This window comes from Struthio camelus, chromosome 1, assembly GCF_040807025.1.
Source record: "Struthio camelus isolate bStrCam1 chromosome 1, bStrCam1.hap1, whole genome shotgun sequence".
In the NCBI taxonomy this organism is placed as follows: Eukaryota; Metazoa; Chordata; class Aves; order Struthioniformes; family Struthionidae; genus Struthio; species Struthio camelus.
The window spans coordinates 115,557,227-115,572,438 of NC_090942.1; the positions used below are offsets into that span (position 1 = coordinate 115,557,227).

Below are 15,212 nucleotides of genomic sequence, written 5' to 3' on the forward strand. Positions count from 1 at the left end.
ATATTTAAGTTTTACACATATCTTGTTAAACCTGGGAGTGGAACAGCTTTTTAAGATACAGCAAAACTATCTGGTCCAGGGTAATTTGCAAGTTGTTTTTTTTTTTTTTCCCTCCCAGGAATCATATATTTTATTTCTACCAAATTTTGCTTTCCTAGCATTAATTTATTCATGTTAGGGGAAGGACTTATTACCTGTAATTAAGATAATTAAGAAGCATCACATTTTATTCTGTATTCTGGAGAAGTAAGTACTATGCAATTATTATGAGTAGCTGCCCCATAATGACTTATGTTGTTGCACAAAAAAGGTTAACACAGGCTTACATGCACAAAGCTTCGCTATTGGGGTCCATACCTGATGGCATATATTGACTGCAAAGTTACCCTAGGAAAAAAAGGAGGAGACAAACAGAGTGCGAAGGGAAAACTCCTCCGCGATAGCCAACTTGGGAAAGAAATGATGGAGATCCTCGGACGAGCATCCTGTCCAGTGCAGGAGGTGGTCCCCTGGGCCACTTTTCTCATCATAACTGTATAATTTTCTTGGAGACCCACTCAAACTCCCAATTGTTTGTTCCTGTTTATGATGCTGCTAGTGCTCACTGGAGCACGAGTGACTGGTGCTGGTGTTGCACAATGGCTGATTCTTAGGCTTTCTGCATGTACGTATTTGGTAAAATGGGTACTGGATGTGTGAATGTCTGTTCTCCACTTTGGCATCCACTAGGCTCTATAGTGATGAACGAAAAGCTTTGAGGGAAACGTTGAAGAGATCGTAGCATGACATTATAGACTGAGAGCTTACAAAGCGAAGGGTGAGGAGATAAAGAAGGCCAGGAAGACAAGAGCACTTGGCATATCAGAGGAAAGAAACTGCCACAGAGCGACTGAGGGTGATTGGGTGGCAGCGTACAAAGCTGCGAGGGGAAAGCAGGCTATAACACAGCAAACGGCCTTCCATTTCAAGTAACATTACAAAGTAATATTCCTTCAGTATTACAGAGGTTAAAGGGACCAGAGGCACCCTGCAAACAATGCATAATCACCGTATAGGAAGAGTTCCTTACACGTGACTCTCATATAGTCATGAGCAAAATATGTGCTTGTTAGTCCAGTGCATTTTGACTGAGGCAGTTATTCTATAGCTGCTTGTGTTACAATTGTCAATTTGTGCTTGGTGCATATGCCCGCAGTTTCCTGCTAATGCATTCATTCAATTCCTGCTAATCAGTGTATTAGTTTGAAGAGATTTGTTACAAACCTTTAATTATTATTACAGTACCATATTCTATCCTATCTCATAATGCTTAAATAACAAGTACTGGAATAGATTTCAGAGTGGTTGGAAAAGGAAATTCTGTTTCTATACATTCAGGTCACAAAATACCAGTAGCAAGCTAGAAAAAAAGGTTTTACTTTTTCTTGCCATGCCAAATTTCAGTAAAAATTTAGAATTAGAAAGAAGTAATAAAAATATCCATCTTTTATGGGTATACATTTTTAGGTAGGGGCAACAAAAATCACATTAAAATTATTCTTTAAAAAAAACAGCATTAAATTTCTTTTTCTTCTCTTTTTGCATCTATAATGATGTCTGGAGGAAACGATTAACTTTTGCAGGCCTAAAAATTATTCTCTATATTGACCCATAACAATGTTACTGTTAAAGCTCTGAAATTTGGCACTGACAACAGTTTGATTTGTAGGTTGTGTGCATCAACGGAGGACTGTGCTCATTTTGTTGCTTTATATGTGCTAGAATAAAGTTCTGTAAATATGAATAATTTTAAAATGTACAATTTCTCATTTAGTCCCTCTCTGAGATATCTACAGATATTGCATCCGAGTTCCACTTTAGCTGCCACATTCTTGAACCTACACTGCACATTAACACAATGTACATTAAAAGCCATTTTGTGCTATCTGTTCAGCATTAATCTTCTATTGCTTCCTCTAAAATATCACCTAGACCTATAAAGCACCCTCTTAATGTGATTAGTTCTTGCCCTGTGAAGTCACACTGCTTTAAACTCTTTAATAGCCTTTCTTAAGGGTTTCTTTATTTTTTTCCTGACAAGTTTCAAGACAGTAAGGCATTTCCTGCCACTTTTTTCCTATCAGAGTGGCCACTGTAGTAATAGGTCTGTCTTGATCTGAATTTTCAGTGCAATGATTTAGGGAGGATGGAGAAGGAAGAGGCTGAAGGGGGTTAATTACTGTTTGTTCCTCACTCATTACAGTGTAAGCCACTTTCTTTTCTGGTGCATCCTATCTGAGGATTTATGAGTTCCCAGAGAATGTATCTTAGGCACAATATAAAATGGCCATTAGAGAGACAGATATTTTATTCTAGACTAGTAAACAGTTAGGTGCCTAAACAGTGGATTGCCTTCATTACTTCCACTGCTGTCAGATGTGGCCTCAGTTATGGGAAGCAGTTAAGTCAAGGTAGATTAGAATTTCACAATGCTCATTTTATTCTTTTTTTTGTCAAGGTATTTAGATGCTTTGGTTATTCACAGCTGTCTTACAAGTATAGCTCTTAGACATGAGATAAATTTGGCTGAGGCTTATATTCAAAGATAAAATGCAAGTAATTAAGAAATAATATTTTTTAAAAGTGTCTTCAGTCTGTGGCATTGTCACAGGTTAGTTTCAACTAAAGGCTTATACTGGGGAGAGGAGAGGGCGAATCTAAGGCTTATGAGTAATGGAAGAGGGCAGTAAGGTCCTTGAGTTGTCAGTCATTGGTTAAGCACACAGCATCAGTGACCTACTGTAAAGCAGTAGTCTGGCATTACAGAAAACAAAGCAAAATGAAAATAAAGGGCCGGTTTAGTCTCTGAGGTCGCAAATCTAATTGCAGTGTCTGAAAATGTGCATTTGTCGGTGCATATTAATGGTAAAACTGCTAATAGTAAATGCTGATTCAAGACTATATTAGCTCACCCCTCAAATTAGACTGTGATTCATGATTTAAAACTTTGTCTTTCACTTGTAAAACACTGCACATATGTAAAACTTTCTATAAATTTTAAGCATTATTAGTAATAGAACAGACTAAGAAGATATGACTCTTCTTTTATAGTTCTGTTTTCTATTTCTCAAGCCACCAATTAAAGGGCCTTAGTATAAACAGGGAGATTTGTAGAAAGAACTAACTGCCAGACTTTTGTGTTCTCACCCCTCTCTTTCCATTTCCACTCTAATAGTAAAATAACTCTGGATGTGTTACTCAGCTCTACTTATTAAAAAATACTTGAAAATGCATAAGAAGTAACAGCTATAGTGAAGGTCATTTCAGTTGTTCTCTCTTTTCTTTAAGATGCCAAATGTAGGCCAAATTCTGGAAAACTTGATTGATTTGTCGTTAGGAGAAGACAGCTTGCTCTCCACACATTTTCTTTATTCTTCTTTCTCTTAACTTGTGCTTGTCAGTCTTTATAAAACATTGCATTGCCTTTGAGTTCGGTACTTGGGTTTTGTCTGTTTCATTTGTCTCAATCCACCAGTTATCTTCACTTTGAACTAAAAGTTGGACAGCACTTCTCTGGCAATGCATGCAGGTATACTTTCACCTCTCCACTCTTTCATGATCAATTCTGACTTCAACTGACCAAGTTGCAGAACAGCTGCCTTTTCACTGAATTTTGTTTCTACAGAAGAGCAATCTCATACGGAAAACTGGATAGTTTTCCTTCCAAATCTTAAGTTCATTCTATTCATGACATATGATTCTTTTTGTTTTGAAAATATAGTCATATCTGTTCATAATACTGTCTCTTTCACTTGCAGGAATCCTGTTAGCCTGAACTTTTATTTTTCAATTCAGATTTTTTTCCCCTTCTTCTGTGGTTCTGAACCTCTTCAGAATCCCTCATTGTATTCACACGTCTGTACATGCACACCAAAATCGTAATGAGTTCACCTTCTGATTTTGTCATGTGGATATTCTTTGGAATCTAGATATATTTTTTTCTAAACTCCCAAACCTCACCAATATAAACAAGTACTAAAATACTGTACAACATAACATTGCTGTTCCTAACATTAGTAAGGAGTATTTGCATGTGTATATTGCAATCAGTAGTAATTCTTTTTAACAGTTACATGAAGTACATTTTGAAAAATCGCATAATATAGTGAAGAGATAAGTGGATTCATGCAGTGAAATGTCAGATGATTGCAACAGAAGTTATCCAGGAGGAGTAATACTGAGTCACTTTATTTAGAAAATATCATTTTGAGAAAATACTAATTTCACTGTATGGTGAGTAAATTAGTTTCTTTTTTTTTTGTTTTTTTCATCATTTATAATGTTACCGCCATTCTGATGCTTTTAGTTGGCCTACTGCTGCAGCAAGTAGCCACTTTGACCTTACTGCGGATGTTCCTGAAAAGATATGTTACTGAATTGTATGTGTGCCTGTGTTCATTCCCAGGGCTAACAAATCAGCACCAATGCCCAATGACTCCAGAAGGAGTAGAAAGGGCTTAACAAAAGGCAAAGTCTGTATGGAAGAATCATCACGCTCAGTGCTGATGGGAAATAAGTTATTGCAGAAGTGCACATAAGGGAGCTTAGTTTGTCACACTATTTTCTGAAGACTGAGCATGAAAAGAACATACAGAAGCAGCACGAGTGGGCTAAGAGCTACCTAATTTAGATGCTAATTTCTTTGACAATTGTATCAGTAAAGAGGAAGATGCTTCAGCAAAGAGTCTGAATATAAGTTGCCGAGAAGCATAGTGGTCTGTAGCAAAAAGCCATGCTCTCCTGTAACTGAAGGATTTCTTTCAGAAAGATTTTGTCCTTTTAACTGTCTATGTTGTTGTATGGGTTATGTGGGGGATGGCCAGGATTTGGCCTTCAGCCACAGTGGTTGGCACTGTACTGTACCTCAGAGCGTAGTAAGAGTTGGGCTGCATGGATTGTTAGTGACAGCCATTGATATTCTTTTGAACAAGATCACTGTTGTGTTTTCCAGTATATATTGTTTTATACATGTACCTAATTAGTATTCGTCAATTCTCATTTTTATAAAGAATAATTAAAAAACGTTATGCACTCAAAATACTAAAAGAAAAGACTGCAAAGGTAAGCACCCCAGATTTATGAAATGTCAGAATTAAGATTGCACCTCAAGTCCTCATATGATCCCTTTGTATAGGCGATTTATAATTATCTAAATTATGAGAACCCTTTTTTTTTCTAGAACACCATTGTACTGATTGACGAGTATCCTCTCACTAGTGTAAACATAGGACTGCCTGATTTCTTAATGATTTTTATATTACTGCATATAATCTTCTTTGCAATGTGTTGTACCACATACTGGTAAAGTTAGTATATGTTTTCAGTATATAATTTCTATATGGTATAAGCACAGCTTGCATTTGTGAACTATTCACCTTGGCTTTGATGGGAAGCTTCTTTTAAAGAGCATTGATTAGAATAAATTGAAATATCTGTATAAAATAAACCTTTTAAAAATTTATTCATAGTAGAATATATAAATAATAATCCTGCTCTTCCCTAAGATAAACATCGGTAATTGAGCAAAGTACAAATTGAGGCTAAAAAGTTAAAAAATGATTGCCTGCTACAAAATCCCCGAATCCAACTTGTGGAAACCTGAATAGGACTGGTCAAAATTATACAAAGCGCAGAACTCCAGGATTGTATGGTTTGAATCCTCATAACCTTTGGAAATGAAATTCTATATTTTTTATATATCATATAGACATACAGTTTAGATAAACAATACAAGAATTTTTGAGAATTTAAACTAATATTTACATCTTTACAGAAAGATAAGGAAGACCAGTGGCTAGAGAAAAAAGTGCAGGGTAGTAGAGACCACATCATCCTAGAGCATCTTCAGTGGACCATGGGTTATGAAGTACAAATTACAGCTGCCAATAGGTTGGGTTATTCTGAACCAACGTTGTATGAATTCAGCATGCCACCAAAGCCCAACATTATTACAGGTAAGTTAATTTAAGAATGTTTTCTCTTTATAAAATTGTTTACTACTCATAATACATCAATGTGTGTGGTTGAACAGTCTCTTAACTTACGTGTAAGGTAACTGAAGTCATCTTTAACAAAGCCTGACTCCCTCTTTTCTATTATCAGAAAAAAAAAGTAGATTAAAAGTCCTTAAATGGGGCTTGTTTCCTACTTTGCTCTTACCAATAAAGTCATTGGTAAGTGCAGAACAAACATTGACTTTTCAACCCAGGTGATGGTAATTAATAAAAGATTAATATTTAACAGATTCACTATATCTTTTAAGTTCTCTTGCACTGAATATTTCCCTGTTTTAAGTAAATAATGTTAGAATCCTAGATTTCAGTCCGAGTCAAAGTAATTATACGTGTGCTTTAAGATACACATGTAATAAAGGTATTTATTTTAGTGTCTGGCAAGATTAAGACTTTAAGTAGTCTTGTTTAGATAGTATCTTACTATTACTAACCTAAGGTTAGTTAACATACAGCCCTCTAACAATCCAATTTACAAGTTTTGAAATATACAGAAATGGTTCATAATTTTAAGTGTGTACACAGGAAGGTTTGAAACTTAAAAGTGAAAACAGCATAGTGATGAAGAGTGTTTCAGTAAGCAACTTACAAAGTTTTAGTGTTTCCCTTTCTAAAATATAAATATAATATAACTATTTTGGTGCAACAATGTAAGATTTTTTAATTCCAGAATAAATATAAATTATTGTGGCAATTTCTGACATTATCTAGTTAGTTGTAATTTATATAAAATCAAAGTTATGCGAAAGATATTTCAAAATTTTTATCTAGTGTGTGAACTGTTATCTTAAACAGTAAATTCCAAATTAGATCAGTGTCATCGTTACCGTTTTAAAAACAGATGCTAAGTCCTCTAACATAATATTTTCTATGTGCTGTAGATTACAGTATTACAGTTAAATTGAAATCTTACCAAATAAATATCATGGCCAATATATTAAAATGTTAAAGCATTTCAATAACTGTGTTTCGTGCTGAATCTGAGCATCTGACTCGCACTGATCTGAGTAATATGGCAGTGAGTGTGAGAGAATCACACACTATTTGGAATAACCGACTAATTTTTCAACTTTTCTTAAAATATATTTTCAGGAAAGTTATCTGAGGATCTGTGTTACAGTTCTCAGTATTCTATAGCAAGCTGTTGAGATTAGAAGCATTGTTACTTGGGTTTAATTCATTAATGGTACAAATCCAGTCATAATGCATATATTTGGTTTAGGCCCTCAAATTGCTTATGTGAGAGTTGCTTTGCATCTTGACTGGGATTCAGTACCTTCATAGGGAAACATTTACTTGATTTTGAACAGATAGTGCCTTGTGATTGCCATCATTCAGAATTAAGATTTCTGAATTAAGGGTCAAGAAAGAAAAGGGAACAGAGATGTAGAGAAACTGACTGTCCCAAAGAAGGAAAAATATTTATCAAGTAGAAAAGTAAATAAAACCTTATTTAGGTAGAGACTATATGAAAGGGATGAGGCATTTTTAAATTTTGCACATTGGAAACTGTTTAGTGTATGGTTTTGCCCTTTACACAAACCTTACTTATTTTGCAATGTAATCTAACTTAATCGTGTTATAATTTAAAGAATTCTGTATAATTACCACAGCTGCCATAACTGGCAGAAACATGATCTGTCCACATAAATGGTCTCTAGATGTTCAAGTAAAAAGTAGATTAGTTAAATTAGCTTTAGAATATAGATGGAACATTGTTATTTGAGCATAGTTTTATAGATAGTTAGGGACTTTTTTCTTTCAGTACTTTCCCAAAACCTCTAAGCAGTTGTAAGGAAGGTCTGCTACAGCATGTAACATCAAGTCTTCTTTATATGAATCATTATTGCATTTATGGTTGTGAACTAATTAGTTTCCTTGCTAACTGATTTTGCAAAGCCTGAAAAGGGTGTGAAAGTCACATCATATGAATGTTTTGTCGGTGATTCTTATGTGTATGTCAGACTACACTTAAAATCAGTGGGGCCATAACATTCATATTCATGAGTCAATATTACTTACCTTGTTTTGAAATGACAAATAATTACTATCGCAATATAGTAATAAAATATATTACATTATTGCAAAGGTATAAACCTACACTTCTAAAACTTGATAATGTGTATAAAATGCTTAGCTTTAAGCAGATTAACACTTTCTGATATCAGTGAGCCAACTCAGATGCCCTGTTTATCTGCTTTGAAACTTGAGTGTTTGCGGCTAGGTCCAAAGAGAGACTAGATGATATTAGTGCATTAGATAGACTTTAGAATGAAATCAGCATCAGCATCAGCTATCCTGTGCTCACTTAGCTGTGATGACTGAGACATCATTCCTAAGTGATTATTACAAAAGTTTCCAAGACTCCTGAAGCTTTTCATCTCTACATGCCCAGGGTGATGCTACTTTGGCTGAGCTGAGTGCTTCTGTGTTCCTCTTAATGCCATTCAAAACCAAGGTATCTGTGGATACTCTGGACACAATCTCATGGGTATTACTTCTCCCAAGAGAGTATTAGGATCCCATAACTATATTGGTGGGTGGCTACTCTTAACATACTATTGTGGTGAAAATGTGTAAAGCTAATATAATTAATTAGGGAGCTGGAGAGAGACAGAGGCAAGGATACCATGTTTGAAGCCCTTTGATGGGGACTTACCAAGGAAATGGGAGTTATCACCAGAAATGAGACTTTGGTTCTGATTCCTGCAGAAGAAATCTGATTGCATTTTCAAGGACCTGGATTAAATGCCTAAGTAGCAATCCTGGAGGTCAGGGCCTGGAAGCCAAAACTCTACTTTCTGTGAGTGCACAACTCCTGTGGGCAGAGAACCCACATCTTCTAATTGTTAGCGAAGTGATAACTAGTTATTGAGTACCTGTCTGGTAGTCAAATTTTGTAAGACCGTATGATTATCTTCCCATCTTAGGTCTAGCAAGAAGTCTTAAGCTGCAAATTGCTGTCTTGCATCAACAAGGTGTATAAATGAGGCAGACACTTCTTTAATTTTTTACGTAGTTGGCCCCAGCAGCCTCCAAATAGAAGTACTATCTTTTTAAATTTCTATTCCTTGGCCTCTAACACTAATCTCCATTCACTGACTCACTCAAATTGGTGAATTACTTCCCAAGAATTTATTAGGCCACCTAATAAAAGTTACTTGGTTTTCAGAAGTGTTTACCACTGGATCCTTTGTCTTTGAGAAATGCTCAGCAAGTAGACTAAGTTAAGACATTTGGATTTAGATAAATGTGTATGCATGTATATATATGTGCATACACATATACACATATATATATGTATAAAGTTTTACTACCTACTTTTTCCAGTTATTTTTTGCAGTCAGCAATTGCATCTTTGTATTTCACTATTTACTTAGGTGTATGACCATGTATTTAAGTTTAAGAATCCTTCTTTGAAGAAAGAGAGGCATACTTTTAAGCATAGTGTTTAATACTTTCCAATATCTCACCAAGATGTTAATCTGCAGTACTTGGAGGCAGATGCAACTCTAACATCAATGTGCTTTCCTATAGGTGAAGTCTTTACCAGATTTTAAGTACTGATGTATGTGCTATTTTAGCAAATTTTATTGCAGGTTCTCTTTCATGGTTAGCTTCTTCTACTCTTGTGGGAAGAAAGAGTATCTCAAAGGAGCTGCTTTGACTCGGCTCTTTATCAGTCTTAGCATGGCATAGACAAACCTCTGCAGCCATAACAAATTCTCTGAGACTAGGTGTCACTGGGAACAGCAAAAGTCCGTCCACTCTGGGAGCTAACACCACAGGCTGTTGGTATGGGTCCATTTACTCCCTCTTAGTAGTGTAGAGATAGAGATCCTGGCTTTTTGTACTGTACGACTGGTACAGAAATATCCAAATCATAGCTGTCAGTCTGAGTCGCTACTGTTGCAACCTAAAAACACATCTACAGATTTAGATTAAACGAATCTTAAAAAAAAGATAAGAAAGATGTTAAAAGATAACACTTCATGCAAGTGTTGTGTATATTTTTCAGAAATAAGTGGCAGAAGAATTATGTAAGTGCAATCTTCCATAGACTGTTATCCAATCAGTGCTGTTTCTCTGGAAGGCCTATAGATATATTAAAAAATAGATGTATTTTGTTTTTTTGAAGTTTTTTGTTCTTCATTATAAATTAATGTTGCAATATAAATACTAGGAAAATGAGAAAAGGGTTTGGAAATAATAGGAATAAGAAGTTAACCTATTTTTTCACTTTGCTATATTGTTTATTTTTTAACTTCTAGTACTGCATACACTTTTTTTTTTAAATTAACATCAGAGGATGAGTCAGAATCTGTGGTGTGTTCCTTACAAACTCCATAAATTTTGCTGCTACAGTGCTGAGCATCTCATTTACTTTTTCAATGAATGTCTGTCACTGATGCTTAAAGTCATACACTGATTGGCGAAGATGGACAATGTAATATATGGTATCTTCTGTTATCATCACCTTATGCTGTACAGTAGCAAAGATGACACCATTCATGCTAGACATACTTTTTATCAGTAGTTTTTACTAAAAATGGCAGCTTTAGGATTTCCAAAGGTTTCTGTCAAAGGGAATGAAAAGGAAAAATAATTACGTTGTATCAGTGCTATGGTGTGTGTGTCTATATGTATATTTGAGTTTTTGTGCTTATTTATTTGTGCTTGTGTGTGTGTGCATGAATAAAGAATGAAGAAATAAAATCAGCAAAGTGAAATTGGTATGAACCCTGCCACCATGCCTCTAGTCTATATCCAAGACATCACTGAGATGTTTTTCAGCCTCAAAAAAATCATGTTTAGGTAATCAGTTTGGGGATACAATGGATATAAAACTCTTTCTAAAGGATACAAAGCCTTTAAAACATGAAAAATCAAGTAGTACACCTAAGTTCCCTTGCTAAGAAGGACAAAATTTAAATCTCCAATATACTGAGAAGACAGAGTTCGGAGGTGGATTTGCCTGTACCTGTTTCTTATATGAGTATTCCAATATGCCAAAAATGGCTTTTCAACCCAAAAGCCAGTGTACTATTAGAATGCAAACTAGGATAATGAACTTTTTAATCCAGAAAAATCTGAGAATGACTAAGTACAGGAAAACAGAAATGAAACTCTCCCTCGTGACCATGATGTTCTCTCAGAGCAGATCCTTTTCTTTATTTTTTCAGTCCAACAATTCAGTGATTTTTTGCGTTGAAATAAATTCCGCGTGGGTCCATCCGGGTCACTGAGGAAGGTTTTTCTTTCTGTCATGTCCAGCCACCACACAGCAGCCTCTGCTGCTGTGGGCGCTCTCCTTGTCACTCACGTCCCTCCTGCCCTGCCCCATCCCGTGTTCTGTGTTTCAACTAGAGGGCACAACCTCCCCTTTCTCCAGAAGATTGCACTTGATCCTGGCCATGCATCAGCTAGGAGAAGCAAAAATGCAGCCTACTCCGCTGTTATTCCTGTGCACCACACTGCAAAGATATATAACATTTCTTGACTTAGGATAACTATAAATAAACTTCAGTTCAGAATAGCTCTTGTGTTCTTTGAGGCATTTCGCTTAGATTTCAAATAATTTCAGCTCTGTTTGGAATTATGTTTTAACTAACTGAAACCATCCCTGAGGGTGAGGGTGCCATACCAAATATGATGTGCAGTTTATGTGAAGAAACTTACATCATATAGCTCCAAGAATTTGTTTGTTCCTCATCCTTAGTTTCAGTTACAGCTCATTCCCAACACTGATATGGTTAAAACTGATACACAAAAACTTTCTAGTATCTAGCTTTTCCTCTGGTGTTAGGCTTATCCTCCCAGTCTGTTGTTACAGTGAGTCATCAGCATCCCACATCCTTCACAGGGATGAGGTTGCTTGGGGGTGTTTCTTTCTCCTCACTCCTCCTCGTCCATGGAAGTCTGGTTTTATATGTTTTCTAACAGTCTACTTTCACACTCTTTCTTCAGTGGACCACAAATTCCAAGTTATAGCCAAATTTTATTAAATATAGTATGTTTTACATGTTGAATACTTATTCTTTGTTCTCTTTGTTATCCTTTAAAATCAGTTTTACACAAATCCCAAGGCTGTATTGCCTTAGTGACCAGTAGCTGAGCATTTGTGGTGTGTGCCTGTAGCTCTGGGGCCTCTATTGTCTTGTGCTTGCACTTCCAAGACCTGTGCTATCATCCTATGCATCTGCTTTTGGTGGTCTCAGTTGGGATCCCCCATTTTCCTTCGACAGTCTCCAAGATGTGACTTCTCAGTAACATAACTAGTAATATCATAACATAAAGTCAAGGACTGTATCCTTGTTCTGGAGTTACTGAACAATTCATGTAACAAAAGTAATGGCCCAGTAGAAGGACGCATACAGAGATAGACACAGTGCTTTGTTCACCGCTTGCTAGTGATTTCACAGTGATCTCCAGCACATCACCAAAGCTGTGCCACAGCAACACAGAACTTTAGCCTACAGGAAGGTACAGGAAATGGAAACATATGAAGGCAAAATATTAAAATAAGTCAGGAAAGGCGGGGGAGGTAATTATTTGTTTTATTCAGTTTGCTCCTTGACCTGTTTTCCTTTTTGGGACTGATGGGTTTTATGGAAACTTCATCTTGAAATGTGGCTTTTTTGGGTTTGTGATATCCCTGCCATGTTTATTTTATAGGTTTACATTTACAGCCTTTGTTCCCATAAAAGTAAGCCAAATTTCTTCCTTTCTTCCTTTACCTCATTAGCAACAACATACGTTCTTCAGGCCAAGTTGGGTTTTCAGTTACGTTTGTGGAACTTTTTGCCTTACTACCCAGTCAGTAAACCGTGTGCCTTAGTAGCTATAAACTCTCTGGTTATTGAACTTCAGTTAACAATTCTGTAGGTAATGAGCAAGGGAAATAAAAAAGGATGTAGGTATACCCTTTAGAGGATTTTGCAGAACTGCCAGCAACCAAAATCAGTCAGTGGTGATCTTACATAACTCACTTGAAGAGAAAATCCTTCCCATGACAACGTGTTATTTCAGAACGGAGCCACACTCTAAGGCATATAGGTAGCTAAGGGGTAATGTCAACAGTTGGCCTCTAGTATGTATTCTTATTTCTAGGGAAATATATGTTGCATGAGTGAAAATTAGATTAAGAGGTTTCAGGAGAGTTGTTGTTCTTTTTCCTCCCTAATCTCTATCCATGGTACTAAGCTCAAAAGGCTGCCAGTAGCTACATCTGCTAAAACTAGAAGTCATTACTTGAAGCTTAAGCTGCCTCTTTAAATCTCCAGAAAAAGTCTGTAGAACTATATTGGGTATCAATTCTTTAGGAAAACCATTTTAGCCTGATTTTCAGCTTAAGGCTCATTGTGACCGCACTGCCTCTGCAGGGATGTAAGTATGCATATCTGCACAAACATCCATAAATTCGCCTGTGTGGCTTTTGATAACTTTTGAATCCCGTTGACAATTGCACTAAATTTGCAAGAGAATAGAGGCTTCAATAATAGTACATTCCTATAAGCTTTCTTCAGATAGGTAACTGAGGATAGAAGCAAAATTGTATAACAGTAAAAAAAAATACTGTTTTAAAAGTTGACCTGTTTTTAACAACCAGATTTATTTGGGAAAGATCAGTTAAAAATACCTTTGGACCTAGCACCAGCTTAGATACCAACAATAAGTTGAAACAAAGTGAAAAAAAAAAAAAGAACAGAGCAGAGCTTGAAGATCTTTTCAAAGGTAAAATTTCTGTTCTAAAAATCAGAATTTTTAAGACTGAAATGGGTATCTCTTTTACATAATTATAATTTTATAAAGAAATTTGAGGTTTGTGTATCTTCTGCTATTGGATATGATGGTCCCTGATGCCAAGTTATGAATATTCAATGAGGGATTTTATTGATAGGTAAGTTGATATCAGCCTGTGGAAAATAGCTGAGAATAAATTTCTTCAATACCTGTGAAGTAAATATTTATCCAGGTTCCTTTCTTAAGTGGCAAGCTTCTCCTCCAAGGCAGGGGATCACTTGCACATTTACTGAAGGACTGTAGCAGTTCCTCCAGATCAGCTGCTAAGTGATTTGCTTTCATCTGCAACTCTGCCCTTTAGCCTATTGTTAGGGACTTATGATCCCCAGTCACTTAAATGAAAACCTATTTCAATGCTTAACTGAGATCCAGAGCTATAGTCTGGATGTGTTTTGCTCTTAAAGTAGGAAGTCAAGTTATTTTATTTTACATGAATAATAGATCTTTTTCAATACAGCATTGATATTATTTGTAAATGAGTTGGGGCAACAATTTTACAATGGAAATATAAACCTCTTAATAATCTTTGAATTTTTAATAATCTGACATCTTTAATATTATTCTTTGAATTTTCTGTTTAGTTAAAATTAAAAGCTTTTGTCTATGTGTGTTTGAATATAGGTGTATTTTAATAGGTGCCAAAATGTCAAAGCCCAGAGCCTTGTGCTTTCAAGCATAGGCACCACACACATATCTTTTGTATCCTGTTCCACTGGGTTTGTGAGATATCCAAAACTGAAAGATTCATTAGTCTACCTGAGAAACCTCTACAGCTTTGTCTCGTTTATTTTTTTATCAAATGCAGAAGGAAGAACAAAGTATAACAGGCAGAAAGGAAAGCATTGAGCATATTAGTATCCTTGCAGCTCTGATCTTACTCCCAAGGCAAGGAAGAGCTGCAGCATTACCCTTGTGAAGTTACCTAAGCCATTTTCTCACAGGTTGAAGGATAGTTAGTGCAAAGCCAGAAGCTGAAAAATGGGGGTCTAAACAAACGTTCAGTTCATATTTCTGAGCTAAAAATCTGAAGCAAAGTCTTCAGCATGTTTTGCTGATTTTGAAGAAGAAATGTTTTTTACTAACTGAAGTCCTGAAGAGGGCAGAGAGAAGAAATTAAGTGTGTCTTTGAAGTCTCATGCTTTGAGAATAGGAGTTGTTGTTAGGAATCCCAACAAAACGTATCATTAATTAATATCCAAAATCGCAGTGAGATGAGAGCCCCTTCAAAATCTGCTTGCTGTATTTTACAAAGCAATACCAGAAGTATGCTGAGTAAGAACTGTTCTTCATTAAGTCCAGGAGATGAGCGTTGTTTTAACTGGTATGACACGCTTTTGCTGTAGGCTAAAAATAGCTCTG

The 15,212-nt window shown here is 35.9% G+C and overlaps 1 protein-coding gene across 2 annotated transcripts in view; it reads left to right on the top strand.

Annotated features, from left to right (window-relative positions):
* The window catches only part of NCAM2 (neural cell adhesion molecule 2), a 321,807-nt gene that overhangs the window by 271,398 nt on the left and 35,197 nt on the right, over positions 1-15,212 (top strand). For both annotated transcript variants that reach the window (XM_068911269.1, XM_068911278.1), the window contains exon 15: positions 5,813-5,993. In XM_068911269.1, coding sequence (XP_068767370.1) covers positions 5,813-5,993 — 181 coding nt within the window. The remainder of the gene's footprint in view (positions 1-5,812; positions 5,994-15,212) is intronic.